The 13,903-nt window shown below is 35.5% G+C and overlaps 1 protein-coding gene across 1 annotated transcript in view; it reads right to left on the bottom strand.

Moving 5' to 3' along the window:
- The window catches only part of nell2a (neural EGFL like 2a), a 134,496-nt gene extending 121,170 nt beyond the window's left edge, over positions 1-13,326 (bottom strand). The window contains 2 exon segments of the mRNA NM_001080075.3: positions 11,955-12,083; positions 13,181-13,326. Of these exon segments, the coding sequence (NP_001073544.2) occupies positions 11,955-12,083; positions 13,181-13,226 (175 nt within the window). The 5' untranslated portion in view covers positions 13,227-13,326.
- Between the last annotated feature and the right edge of the window lie 577 nt (positions 13,327-13,903).

The following is a 13,903-nucleotide window of genomic DNA, read 5'->3' on the forward strand; positions in this document are numbered from 1 at the left end:
AATATATCCAGCCTCTAATGGTAAACATGAATTAATTGTATTTTTTTATGGAGACTCCTGTCACTGCTTCATAAAACTCCACATCTATAATGCTCTTAGTCTATGCTGACATTATCTTTAGCAGCTCAAATGCTCTAATGGCTAATGGACAGACGGCTGCTTCTCACTCAGGGCTGCTGGAGATGCTAATGAGGGAGACCAGTGGGCGGGGCTTTCCCCCTCTGATGACACGTACAAAGAAACAATGTCAATCAAAGTGTTTCTGCAGACTGCTTCGGTCATGTTGACCATTAGGAGCTGGAGATATTCACACGCTGCTGACACATAACTGGGTTTAAACCCCTAATAAAGGTGATTTCTGCATAATAGGTGCCCTTTAAAACAGGATCAATGGGAGGAGAGTTGGTTTAACACACTCCTGATGGAGCTGTGTGTGTATGGAATCGTGAGAAAGCTGTTGCGGTGTGTTTCTCATGATCCTGTGTGTCTGTAAACTGGTCTTCGAGGCAGAGCAGAGGCTGGTTTGTCCCGCAGCAGATCCTCCATGCAGAAATGTTTGTTTCCTCAGAGGACAAACACACACCTGGCTGAACATCATTATGGAAACAGATGAAAGAACCAAACCCCAGTCAATCCAAGGATATTTTCAGACTGTAGAAGAAACGCTTCCAGCTAGATCGCTCAAATCCTTCTGTTCTAGAAGAGTCTCGAACATTAGTGAACACTTCTCTTTCAGGTCAAACACTCAAGTTTGATTATTGCTGGTTCATTTACACATACAAAAATGCATATTTAGCACACAGCTAGCATGTTTCTAGCATGATTTACCACACTGTGAATATTTAGCACACAGCTAGCATGTTTCTAGCATGACTTACCACACCGCTTAAATATGTATCAGAAGAACACCATGTTTCTAGCATTAATTACCACACTAGTAACATGTTTTAGCATGATTTTCCACACTGTTAGCATATTTAGCGGACAGCTAGCATGTTTCAAGCATGATTCCAGAACTTTTAGCTAGAGAACATTAGTGAACACCTCTTTCAAGTCAAACACTTAAGTTTGGTTGATTTACATACACAAAAATGCATATTTAGCACACAGCTAGCATGTTTCTAGCATGTTTTGAAACATTGTTAGCATATTTAGCATACAGAAAGCATGTTTCTAGCACGATTTACCACACTGCTAAAATATTTAGCAGATGAACACCATGTTTCTAGCATGATTTTCCACACTGTTAACATATTTAGCACCCATCTAGCATGTTTTTGACACATTGTTAGAATATTTAGAACACAGCTTGCATGTTTTAACATGTTTTGGCACACTGTTAGCATGTTTAGCATACGGGTAGCATGTTTCTAGCATGATTTGCCACACTGCTAAAATATTTAGCGGAGGAAGACCATGTTTATAGCATTATTTACCACACTACTAGCACATTTCTAGCATGTTTTTGTCAAACAGTTAGCATATTTAACACACGGATAGCATGTTTTTATTATGATTCACCACACTGCTAAAATATTTAGCAGATGAAGATGATTTCTAGCAAGATTTTGCCAAACTGTTGGCTTATTTAGCTCACAGGTAGCATGTTTTTAGCATGTTTTGCCAGACTGTTGGCATATTTAGCACACAGATAGCATGTTTCTAGCATGCTTTGCCAGACTGTTGGCATATTTAGCACACAGATAGCATGTTTCTAGCATGCTTTGCCAGACTGTTGGCATATTTAGCACATAGGTAGCATGTTTCTAGCATGTTTTTGCCAGATAGTTGGCATATTGAGCACATAGGTAGCATGTTTCTAGCATGTTTTTGCCAGACTGTTGGTATATTTAGCACACAGGAAGCATGTTTCTAGCATGACTGCAGAACTGCTAAAATATTTAGCAGATGAAGACGATGTTTATAGCATTATTTACCACACTACTAGCACATTTCGAGCATGATTTTTCACACTGTAAAGATATTAAGCACCCATCTAGCATGTTTTTTGGCACACTGTTATCATGTTTAGCAGATGGCTAGCATGTTTCTAGCATGAATTTCCATACTGCTAAAATATTTAGCAGATGAAGACGGTGTTTATAGCCTTATTTACCACACTACTATCAAGTTTCTTGCATGATTTTCTACACTTAGCATTTTTAGCAGACAGGTAGCATGTTTCTTGCATGTTTTTCTTAAACTGTTAACATTTTTAGCACACGGGTAGCATGTTTCTAGCATGATTTGCCACACTGCTAAAATATTTAGATCATGAATACCATGTTTATAGCATTATTTACCACACTACTAACATGTCTCTAGCATGTTTTTTGTCAAACTGTTAGCATATTTAGCACATGGGTAGCATGTTTCTAGCATGATTTACCACACTGCTAAAATATTTAGCAAATGAAGATGTTGTTTATAGCATTATTTACCCCACTACTAAAATATTTAGCAAATGAAGATGTTGTTTATAGCATTATTTACCACACTACTACCACATTTTTAGCATGATTTTCCACACTGTTAACATATTTAGCACCCATCTAGCATGTTTCTAGCATGTTTCCAGCATGTTTTTGGCACACTGTTATCATATTTAGCAGACAGCTAGCCTGTTTCTAGCATGTTTTTGTCAAACTGTCAAACTTAGCACACAGGTAGCATGTTTCTGATGTTCATGGTTTACCACACTGCTAAAATATTTAGCAGATGAAGACGATGTTTATAGCATGATTTAACCACACTTATATGTTTCTTGCATGATTTTTCACACTCTTAGCATATTTAGCAGACAACTATCGTGTTCGAGCATGATTTTAGCACACTGTTTCCACATTAAGCACAAATCGACCATGTTCCCAGCATGATTTACCACACTGCTAAAATACGTATCAGTAGAAAACATCATGTTTTTAGCAATATTTACCACACTACTAGCATGCTTTAGTATGATTTTCCACACTGTTAGCATTTTTAGTAAACAGCTAGCATGTTTTTATAAATTTGAGTTTTTATTAACCGAAAGTTTTAGCCATTGTTAAGCATTTGATGTCATTTTTATGTATTTTAAGACATAATTAATTAACCCAATGTGATTATTTGACCTGCAGTGGCTCACATGTTGACTCTAATAACTGTGTGTCTTCCTGCAGGTGTGTCTGCAACTCTGCGCTTCTCTGGATCGACGTGAGGTGAGTGTGTGTGTTCTCTGCTCTCAGTGGTCTCTGGTTTTGAATCTCAGGTCAGCAGTTCAGATATGAGCGAGATGACGATGCATTAATCATGAATCTGCAGAAGCAGGACTCGTCTCTGTCACACACACACATACACACACACACATACACACGTGTTCAGGGCTGGTCAAGGGCACCTTCAGTCCTGCGGAGACGCTCTGACCCCTCACACACGCACACACATGCACAACCTGCAGATACTGACAGTAAATCAATCACCAGAACTAGCGCTGCGGGACACTGGGAAAATATGAGATACTGTTGTCGAGTATTACGATAACGATATTTCTTGACATTTTCCTGGAGAAATGCTATTTTATTTAAATCATTTATCAGACTAAAACAACAGGTAATAGATATTTTCCTCCATCTTTAAATAAAAGTCAATAAAGTTGCAAACATTTAGACTTTAAAACATGAGAAACATGTAAGATTATAAACATGATATGGAGATGTTCTGACTCTGATTGGCTTTTGTCAGTTTATCACCATTAGGGCTCTATTGCTCTGAGCGAATCCCGCTAAAGCATTAAGGGCATGTCCGAATCCACTGTTGCTCTTTTAGGGATGGATACGCTCTGTGCCGTGGCGCATGGTCTAACAGGGTTGTGCTGATTCTTTTAATGAGTTCTGGGTGTGTTTTGAGCATAACCTGCATTAAACCAATCAGAGTCTGGTCTCTCATTCCCTTTAAGAGTCAGTTGCGTCGCTCCATGGTGCATTTGCTATTTACATGACGACTTTGTAAGTGTAAAAACTGAACGCTTCACTAGCGAGAAAACAGTTAAACAGAGCATCTGCAGCGCGAGGATAAAGAACCAGCCTCCTACATTCAGCCTCTTTACTTTACTGCTTTACTTTACTCCTTTACTTTGGTGGAGTGAGGAAACGGTGGAAACTCACTCCACTGAACACATCCATTAACCCACATGTTTAATCTCCTTGGTTAAGCTCAGAGATTTGCTTCAAAACTGTTTCTAAATTCAGTTCTAATCTCCAGCAAAGGATTAAATGATCAATAATAATGAAGTGTGCTCAGAAAACTGAGTTATATCCAAACACACGTCCTGTTCTTATGCTCCATATGCTGATGCAGACGCCTCCAAAACCCCACAGCTGGAAACATCTACACTGGTGTTTATTAAAGCAAATAGAAATCTGCAGATAATCAATAATACTGCTCATAATAATCACATTATACAGATGCAGACCATTATGAATAAACTGAAGAAGCCCCCTGAGGTGGAGAAGGCATGGAGGCAGTGTGTTTATATTGATGTAGAAAATCATCATTTTTGGATCATTTTAATCCTTTAATTGTTTTCTTCCGTAAAGATATTTGTGTATTGCTGCATTTGTGTATCCTTTGTGTATCCAGCATTTGGACCCACACAGACGAATAACTAACGCGATCTGCTGGACTTTAGAGCAGCTGTTAGTTGGTCAATTGCGTGGTCTATTTCAGCTCCTCAGAATAGCAGCGCTCCAACAATGCGCCTTAACACACCTCCTTTATAGATCAGCACACCCATGAGTCTACAAAGCAGCGCAAATGTATTTGCTAATTAAACAGCGTGGTACACAGTGTGAAAATTAGGGCTGCACTGGTCTGAAAATAGCAACAAATCACACCAAACACTCCTTATTGTGCCAGGTGTATGATAGGGCCCTTAGTGTTTACTTTAAGCTCTGGGTTCAGCTTTGAGCCGCTCCAGCCAATAGCAGAACAGCAGCTACTGAGGGGCGGGGCTAAAGATAATATGACCCCCATCTGATTGATCAAATTTAGATAAACATCCAATGCATGCAGCACACAAATAATTAGCGCCTAAAATAAATTGAATTGATCACACCTCAGTTGCCGTTTCTGTGTGGAGTTTGCATGTTCTCCCTGCCTTCACGTGGGTACACATTTACGTATGCAAAAATATTCAACAATACAAAATGTAAACATTCACAGTAATACTGTATATAAGACAAATTTGGGATTGTTGATGAAATGTCCATTAATGAAAATCAATTCTAATTGAATTACAATTAAATAAATCTAGGATGACACGGTGGCTCAGTGGTTAGCACTGTGGCCTCACAACAAAAAGGTTGCTGGTTCAAGTCCCGGCTGGGTCAGTTGGTGTTTCTGTGTGGAGTTTGCATGTTCTCCTCTTGTTGACATGGGTTTCCTCCGGGTGCTCCGGTTTCCCCCACAGTCCAAACACATGCGGTACAGGTGAATTGGGTAAGCTAAAATTGTCCGTAGTGTATGAGTGTGCGTGTGAGTGTGTGTGTGGATGTTTCCCAGAGATGGGTTGTGGCTGGAAGGGCATTCGCTGCGTAAAAACTTGCTGGATAAGTTGGTGGTTCATTCCGCTGGGGCGACCCTGGATTAATAAAGGGACTAAGCCGACAATAAAATCAATGAATGATCACACCTCTATGTGCATATACTACTATTGTGATAACAATAAGATCAAGATTATTGTGATTATTGCATTTCATGGTTCTCTCTGCGCTTCCAAGATCTAAATATTAAGGCGAAAACACCAGAAAAATCTGCAAGATTAATCAATATCAGTTTATGAAATAGAGTTCAGCTATAAAAACAAGTTATGAGACAGTGAATAGTGTCATTTTTGATTTTATATTACTTTATATAACTAATATTACTTTTATATTCCATTAACTGTCACTTTGTAGACAGTTTTTCCCGTAAATGTTATTATATATTACATATTATCACACATGTATTACAATATTATATTACATATTTAATCAATGTAATTCATGTAGCATATAGCATACATTCATCCATTCATTTCCCTTCACCTCAGTTTCTTTATTCATCAGAGGTCGCCACAGCGGAATGAACCGGCAACTATTCCAGCATGTTTTACGCAGCAGACTCCCTTCCAGCTGCAACCCAGTTCTGGGAAACACCCATTCACACTCATTTCCACACACACACTCATACACTACCAATTTAGTTGATCAGTTCCCCTATAGCGCATGTGTTTGGGCTGTGGGGGAAACCGGAGCACCCGGAGGAAACCCATGCCAACACAGGGAGAACATGCAAACTCCACACAGAAACACCAACTGACCACGCTGGGACTCGCACCAGCAACCTTCTTGCTGTGAGGCCACAGTGCTAACCACTGAGCAAATCCGCCACCATTAATACAACTTTTACAGTATATTAATATTATACATGAATTGTCTCCTTGTTAAGTTTTTCCTCTGTAAATTTTATTAATTTAAATTACGTATTAAATTACATAAATATTACAATATTATATTACAAATTTTCCCCAAGAGGTGTATTAAATTTTAATTATTAAAAATTCCATCTAATCAATTTAATTCATTCATTTTCTTTTTGGCTTAATCCCTTTATTAATCTGGGGTTGCCAACTTATTCAGCAAGAAGGTCGCTGGTTCGAGCCTCAGCTGTGCCAGTTGGCATTTCTGTGTGGAGTTTGCATGTTCTCCCCGTGTTGGCGTGGGTTTCCTCCGGGTGCTCCGGTTTCCCCCACAGTCCAAACACATGCGCTATAGGGGAACTGATCAACTACATTGGCCGTAGTGTATGAGTGTGAATGAGTGTGTTTGGGTGTTTCCCAGTGATGGGTTGCAGCTGGAAGGGCATCCGATGTGTAAAACATATGCTGGAATAGTTGGCGGTTCATTCCACTGTGGTGCTTGCATATGATTTCTTGCAGTTCAGTTTGGTGCAGAAATTAATTTTAAATATATAAATAAATCCTCCGGCTTTAGGCAGCCTCTCGAATTAAAAATATTACATAACTGCACATTTATCTGCATGATGAAGAGCGGGTGAGAACATGATGGTATTAAATAATAATACACTGATTTAATTAAACATTGTGAGGATGGTTTTATAATGATATTCCCTAATGAAGCACTCTGAAGATTAATGCAGAAAGTAAATAATCTCAGCTCTGATTTTGTCTCGACTTTGAAAATCAGACGTGCTGTTTCACTGTAAACAGAATTACATTCAGCCGGATTTTTGCCGTTCAGTTTGGTGCAGAAATTACACACTTGACTGACTCTCTGCAGAACATTTAAACAGAAAATACTAAATATTTAAATAATTCGTCAAGCTTTAGACGAGCTGAAGGTCATTATGAGTGAATAAAACCACAGCGTATGTATGCAACGTGTTTTTAATCCTGAGGAATTCGTCGAAAGGTTGTTGAAGAGAGTAGATTTAGATATTAAGTATGGGTATGGGTGTTTCCCAGTACTGTGTTGCAGCTGGAAGGGCATCCGCTGTGTAAAACATATGCTGGAGTTTCAATCCGCTGTGGCGACCCCTGATTAATAAAGGGACTAAGCTGAAAGAGAATGAATGAAGGAATATTTGGATAAATTTTGAAACTCATACTTGATAATGCAGAATGCAATTGGGAAGAAATATATATATTTTTAGAAATCATATTTTTAATATAATATTTTTAACACTTTAATAATGTTATAATACTTTTTAATATTGTACTACAAAATTAAATTAATTGCAATTCATTTAATTAAATAATAAATTAATAATAAGTATAATTATTCTAATTATTATATTAATTCAATAATAAATTAATGATTAATATAATAATTATTATTATGATTAATTGACTATCGAATTAATATAATTATTATTAATTATTATTATTAATTGACTATTGAATTAATATAGTAATAATTATTATTAATTATTATTAATATTATTATTTTACTGTTGAATTAAATAATAATAATTATTAATTATTAATTGACTATTGAATTAATTTTATAATTATTATTATTAATAATTATTAATTAACTATTTAATTAATATAATAATTATTAATAATTATTGTTACTATTATTATTAATTACTAATTTGTTTTAATTTTACAACAGAAATAAAACTTTTCGAATGCTTTACAATCCTCAAAATTCACATAATTAATTTCTTTCAGATTTTTCACAATCATTTTTACCTATGATTGTTTTAAAGCCAGACAAAAATTTACACATTTCCATTTCTGGGTCGTTTTTGACCCTATATTTATTTTATAATCATTTTAAATATTTGTAAAAAAAATACTTTTGATAAACTTTACACATATTGAAAAGAGAAAAGCTAAATATAATTGCAAATTATGATCATTATTCAGATGTATAATTTCCATACAAAAGTGTTTTAAATGCTTTAAGAGAAATTAACATTTTCCTTCGGCTCAGTCTATTAGGCTAACTATTCCAGTGTAAGTTTTACAAAGCGGATGCCCTTCCAGCTGCAACCCAATACTGGGAAACACACTCCTTCACATACACACACTCGTACACTACAGACAGTTTAGTTGATCAGTTCCCCTATACCGCATGTGTTTGGACTGTGGGGAAAACCGGAGCACCTGGAGGAAACCCACACCAACACGGGGAGAACATGCAAACTCCACACAGAAACACCAACTGACCCCGCTGGGACTCAAACCAGGACCGTCTTGCAGTGAGGCCACAGTGCTAACCAATGAGCCACCGTGCCACCCCCAAAATTAACATTTTATTTTTTCCTATATTTTCAGACAAATATTTTTGTTACAAATAATTTAGTAGGCTTTTGCACATTTAAACAATGTAATTCAGTTCCATTAATTTTGAATAATTAATTTATGAAATGATAAAATCACATTATTTTTTTGCATCATAGGACAGTGGTGTAGTTCATGTATAATCAGAATTGTTTTTATTATTGGTCTTAAAGTTGTAGTAACATTAAAATTGATAAATTCTTTCCAACACACTTGCAGTCAGTTCTAGTATAAAAACCGAGCCAGAATGTGGAAATAATCTAGATTTTACATGTATTATGAGGGTTAAACAAGCTGCAAGGTCACTGTGAGCGAGAGAAAAGCATAAATAAAGGCATGTAAAGCAGCAGAATAAAATTACACACCAGCAGAAGCTGGAGCCCAAGCGCAAATCACACAAAACTCTCATCCAACCTTGCGACTTGTTGCATCAGAAGGCGCTGCGCAAACAGGTCATTATTTGTCAACAGCACAATCCACTGGAGATCAGCTTTACACAGGACTGATCTCATTATGCGGCCCTTTGTCTCCAGAGAGGCTCTCAATCGTCAGGGGCCCGCGAGGGTCCATTCATACACACAAACACATGAACAGACGCTCCAGCAGCTGTCTAGAGCCGCCGCCTCGCATGTTTTCACACAAACGCTCTCAGTATACCTGATAAATACAGCAGCGAATCTGAAGTTCCTTTAGTTTAGCGTGAATATAGGACATTTCTGGTTGTTCGTTTACTGACGAAACAAACCTTTAACAAAAGAAATTAGCAAAAACAAAAGAGTTTAAGCATATTAATTTACTGTTTCGTGTTTTCAAAACCTACAGACCTGGTAAAGATATGAATTTGGGGTGTTTGAAAACAAACTTTTAACAAACTCAAAGTTTAAGTTTTTTGAAAAACAATACCATTTTAGCATCTTAATTTACTGTTTAGTGTTTTCACGCAAAGTTGAAACGCCACCTACTGGTCTGACATGAATAAAACAGGGATTTCAGCCCTAATACAAACTTTTAACAAACTTTTCATAGTTGGCGTTTTGGATAGCAATACCGTTTTAGCATCTTAATTTACTTTTTATTAATTTCACAATGTTAAAACGCCACCTACTGGACTGATCAATCAAATTTTGAGGTGTCCAAAAACAAACTTTAAAAAAACTATTTTTAAAAACCATTTTACCATCTTAACTTACTGTTTCGTTTTTTTTTTTTTAGCAAAGTCGAAACGCAGATTCAAAACTTACTAACCTGGTAAAAATAAAAATTTGGGGTTTCTAAAAACAAACTTTTAACAAACTCAAAGTTTACGTTTTTTGAAAAACAATACCATTTTAGCATCTTAATTTACTGTTTAGTGTTTTCACGCAAAGTCGAAACGCCAACTACTAGTCTGACATGAATAAAACCGATTTCAACCCTAATACAAACTTTTAACAAACTTTTCGTAGTTGACGTTTTGGAAAGCAATACCGTTTTAGCATCTTAATTTACTTTTTATTATTTTCACAATGTTGAAATGCCACCTACTGGTTTGATAAAAAATTATGAATTAAAGGTCAGAAAACAAACATTTAATAAAAATAAAAATAAAACTATTTTTTAAACAATTTTAGCATCTTAATTTACTGCTGAGTGTATTCACGCAAGTCTGACATGCCACCTACTGGTCTACTATTAATAAAACAGGGAATTTAGTGTCATTTTAAAGTAGGCCAGTGAAAAATTTTAACCTACTGATCTGGTTAAAAAGACACTGTGCGTCGAAAACACACTTTTAACAAACTCATAGTTGACGTTTTGTAAAGTAATAGCATTTTAACAACTTAAATTACTGTTGAGTGTTTTCACACAAAGTCTAAACGCCGCCTGGCCTGGTAAAAAAAAAATTAAGGGGCCGAAAACAAACTCAAAGTTAATGTTTTTGGAAAACAATACCATTTTGGCATTTTAATTTACTGTTTAGTGTATTTGCTTAAAAAGTCAAAACGCCACCTACTGGACTGGTAAATCATATTTTGAGGTGTCCAAAAACATTTTTAAAAACATTTTTGCGTCTTAATTTACTATTTAACTTTACTGTTTGGTGTATTTGCTCAAAAAGTTTACCACAGGTCTGATATAAATGAAAACAGGTTTTTTACAGATATTTTGGGGGCCCCAATACAAACTTTTAACCTACTCACCTCGTAAAAAAAAACACTGGGTCGAAAAACAAACTTTTAACAAACTCATAGTTGATGTTTTTGGAAAGCAATACCATTTTGGCACCCTAATCTACTGTTAGTGTTTTTGCATAAATCAAAACGCCACCTACTGACCTGCTATAAACAAAACAGGGATTTTAGTCGTTTATTTTAGACTTGTTTGAACTGAAATTGTTTAGACAGCATTTTTGTTGTTAAAAAAGTTTTCCATATTTTACAAAGTTTACATTTTTAGCACACTGTTGTCACATAAACATGCTGTACAGTTGGAATGTGTCAACTAGTGGCACTAAGTGGAACTGCATGCAGTAAAGAGTTGTATTTTAATAACTATACAAAACAATGATTAATAAAGAAAAAACTATTATTAAAATGGACATTTATTAATTTTAGCACTTGCATTTACAAAAATAGCATCTATAAAATTGAATACATAAATTCAAAGCAGGCAACACAAATTATCATTGCGATACTGACAAAAATATCAAGCCTAAAACTCAATATTTTGCCTTGTTTTCCAGTACAATTATTGAAACATTTGTAAACAAAATTGAGATGCTAAATTATTAAAGACAGTAATTAAATAAATCTGAAAATTAAATGAGTCTTGGCTTAAAACGAGGACAAATATTCACCAGATATATTTTAACATATTTTTAAGTTATTTTCTGACAGCACTGAAGATTTTTGTCCTTGTTTAAAGCATAATCCAACATTATTTATTCAATTTCTCTGACAAAAATACTCAATATTTTACCCTACTGTGCATGTCAAGCTGATTCAAGAATGCTTAGATATTTGTACAGCAAACCAGACAAAAATACTAAGAAACACACTTTTAGCAGAGCAATTTCATCAAAAAGTGTGTTTCCACCAAATTCAGCGAAACCCCATAATATTAAAAATCCTCCAGCTGGTTTTACCTTGAAACATGAAGGCTCTGGTGTCATCACGGAAACCTTTGACCTGTGTGACCCCCGAAAAACCTTGTCCAGGACTGAACTCCTGAAACACTCCGATCCGAACAGCCGGATCCACTCCGAACGCAGACACTTCAACACACACACACACACACACACAGTGTTAGAAACAGAAGAGCACACCACTTCACACACACACCTACAGAACCGTGATTTACAACACCTTCACCCTTAGAATAAGGATTGTGGACACAAAGACTTGTAAAATGTTAGTGTCCACATCAAATTACCTTTAAGAAGTGTTTTATATACATTAAAAGTGAAGTAAAAGCTACTTTAATGCAAAGAAAACGTCAAAATATGGTGAAATAATGAGAAATATATCAGATATATTTGGGCTATGTGAAAATTAAACACTTATTCTTTGCTGTACATAGTGAAATATCAATATAATTTGAATAATATACATATTTTTTATTTAATAAATATATAAGATATATAAAATATACCGTAATAATATAAATCATTTTTAAATGTTTGTTATATTTATTTTTTTAGAACATATTAAATAATAATGTGCTAAGTATGTGAAAGCTTCTTGCTGAAAAATATAAACAATGATAAAATCTAGAGATTTGAAGGACAGTAGCGAAAAGACAATCAATTTCAGCTGAAAAGGAATTGGTATTTTGGTCAAATGCGATTAAATTGAGTCTTTTAATATATCAGAAATTGAATATCGATCTAAATATGTTTGATGAAATTTTCTAACAAACAAACTATTAAGTTATATGTGAGATTTCTGGAAATCCCGGGATAAATGGGCGCCAGTTGTTATTAAATTCCCCAAAAATATACAAGATATTCCGATGTAAATACAAATAATGCTTGTAAAACCGCTTCGTCTTTGACCTTACACATATATATCGTTATATTAAAAACCCAACGACTTTTTACACGACTTTCATCGACTTTTCCAGTATAATTCCTCGATATTCCAGCTCATTTTCTTGTGTGTGAACTGATCCCTGTAGCCTACTAAAACACCTTTAACAAGATCACCGCGAGTGAAACACACATTAGCGGATTCCGTCGCGTCAGAAAATACAGTTAACAGTTAGCATATTTGCTAGCCGTTTCTAAACGTAAAATCTATCAACAGACTGTCGCGATGCCGATCATCATATTCCTGTGTAATGTTTAGTATTGGTGTTTGTGTCTGTGTTTACCTGCTGCCCCGCACAATAATCCCACAAAGAGCTGCAGAAAAGCCATAATGGAGACTCGGTTATTCCATGATGAGCAGAAGAAAAAGAAGCTCCGCGGAGATGCAGATGCAGACACGGGCGAGCCTCATCCAGCCCTCAGTCCCTCTGGAGGAGCCGCACAGGTGGATCTGCGCATACACTGCAGAAAGAGAGAGAGAGAGATGGATGAGGAGAGAGAGTGGGATGGAGAGAGAGAAGAAGAGAGAAAGATGAATTGATGGAGAGGGGTGAAGAGACGAAATTGAGTGTCCGTCTGTATTATCTTTATCATTTAAATAGTTTTCTCATGGATATCATTCAATTGTTAATTCATTCAGTCATTCAGTCACTTGTTTTCTTTATTTATTCATTCAATCATTTGTTCAGTCCGTGCATTTGTGCATTCCTTTATCAATTTATTCATTTAGTCCATTCAATCTGTTAATTTATTCATTCATTCACTCAGTCATTCCATTATTAATACATTCATTCATACCTTAATTGATTTATTCATTCAGTCCATGCATTCATTTATTCCCTCCATTTATTTATTCATTTACTGATTCATTCATTCATTCATTTAGTCTTAAGTTCATTCAGTCCGCCCATCATTCATTCATTTATTCATTCCTTAATTGAAATGTTAATTTATTCAGTCTATTTAGTTGTTCCTTTAATTAATTCATTCATTACTTTAATAACTGA

The sequence above is a fragment of the Danio rerio genome, chromosome 25, assembly GCF_052040795.2.
Source record: "Danio rerio strain M-AB ecotype USA chromosome 25, GRCz13ab, whole genome shotgun sequence".
Classification (NCBI taxonomy): Eukaryota; Metazoa; Chordata; class Actinopteri; order Cypriniformes; family Danionidae; genus Danio; species Danio rerio.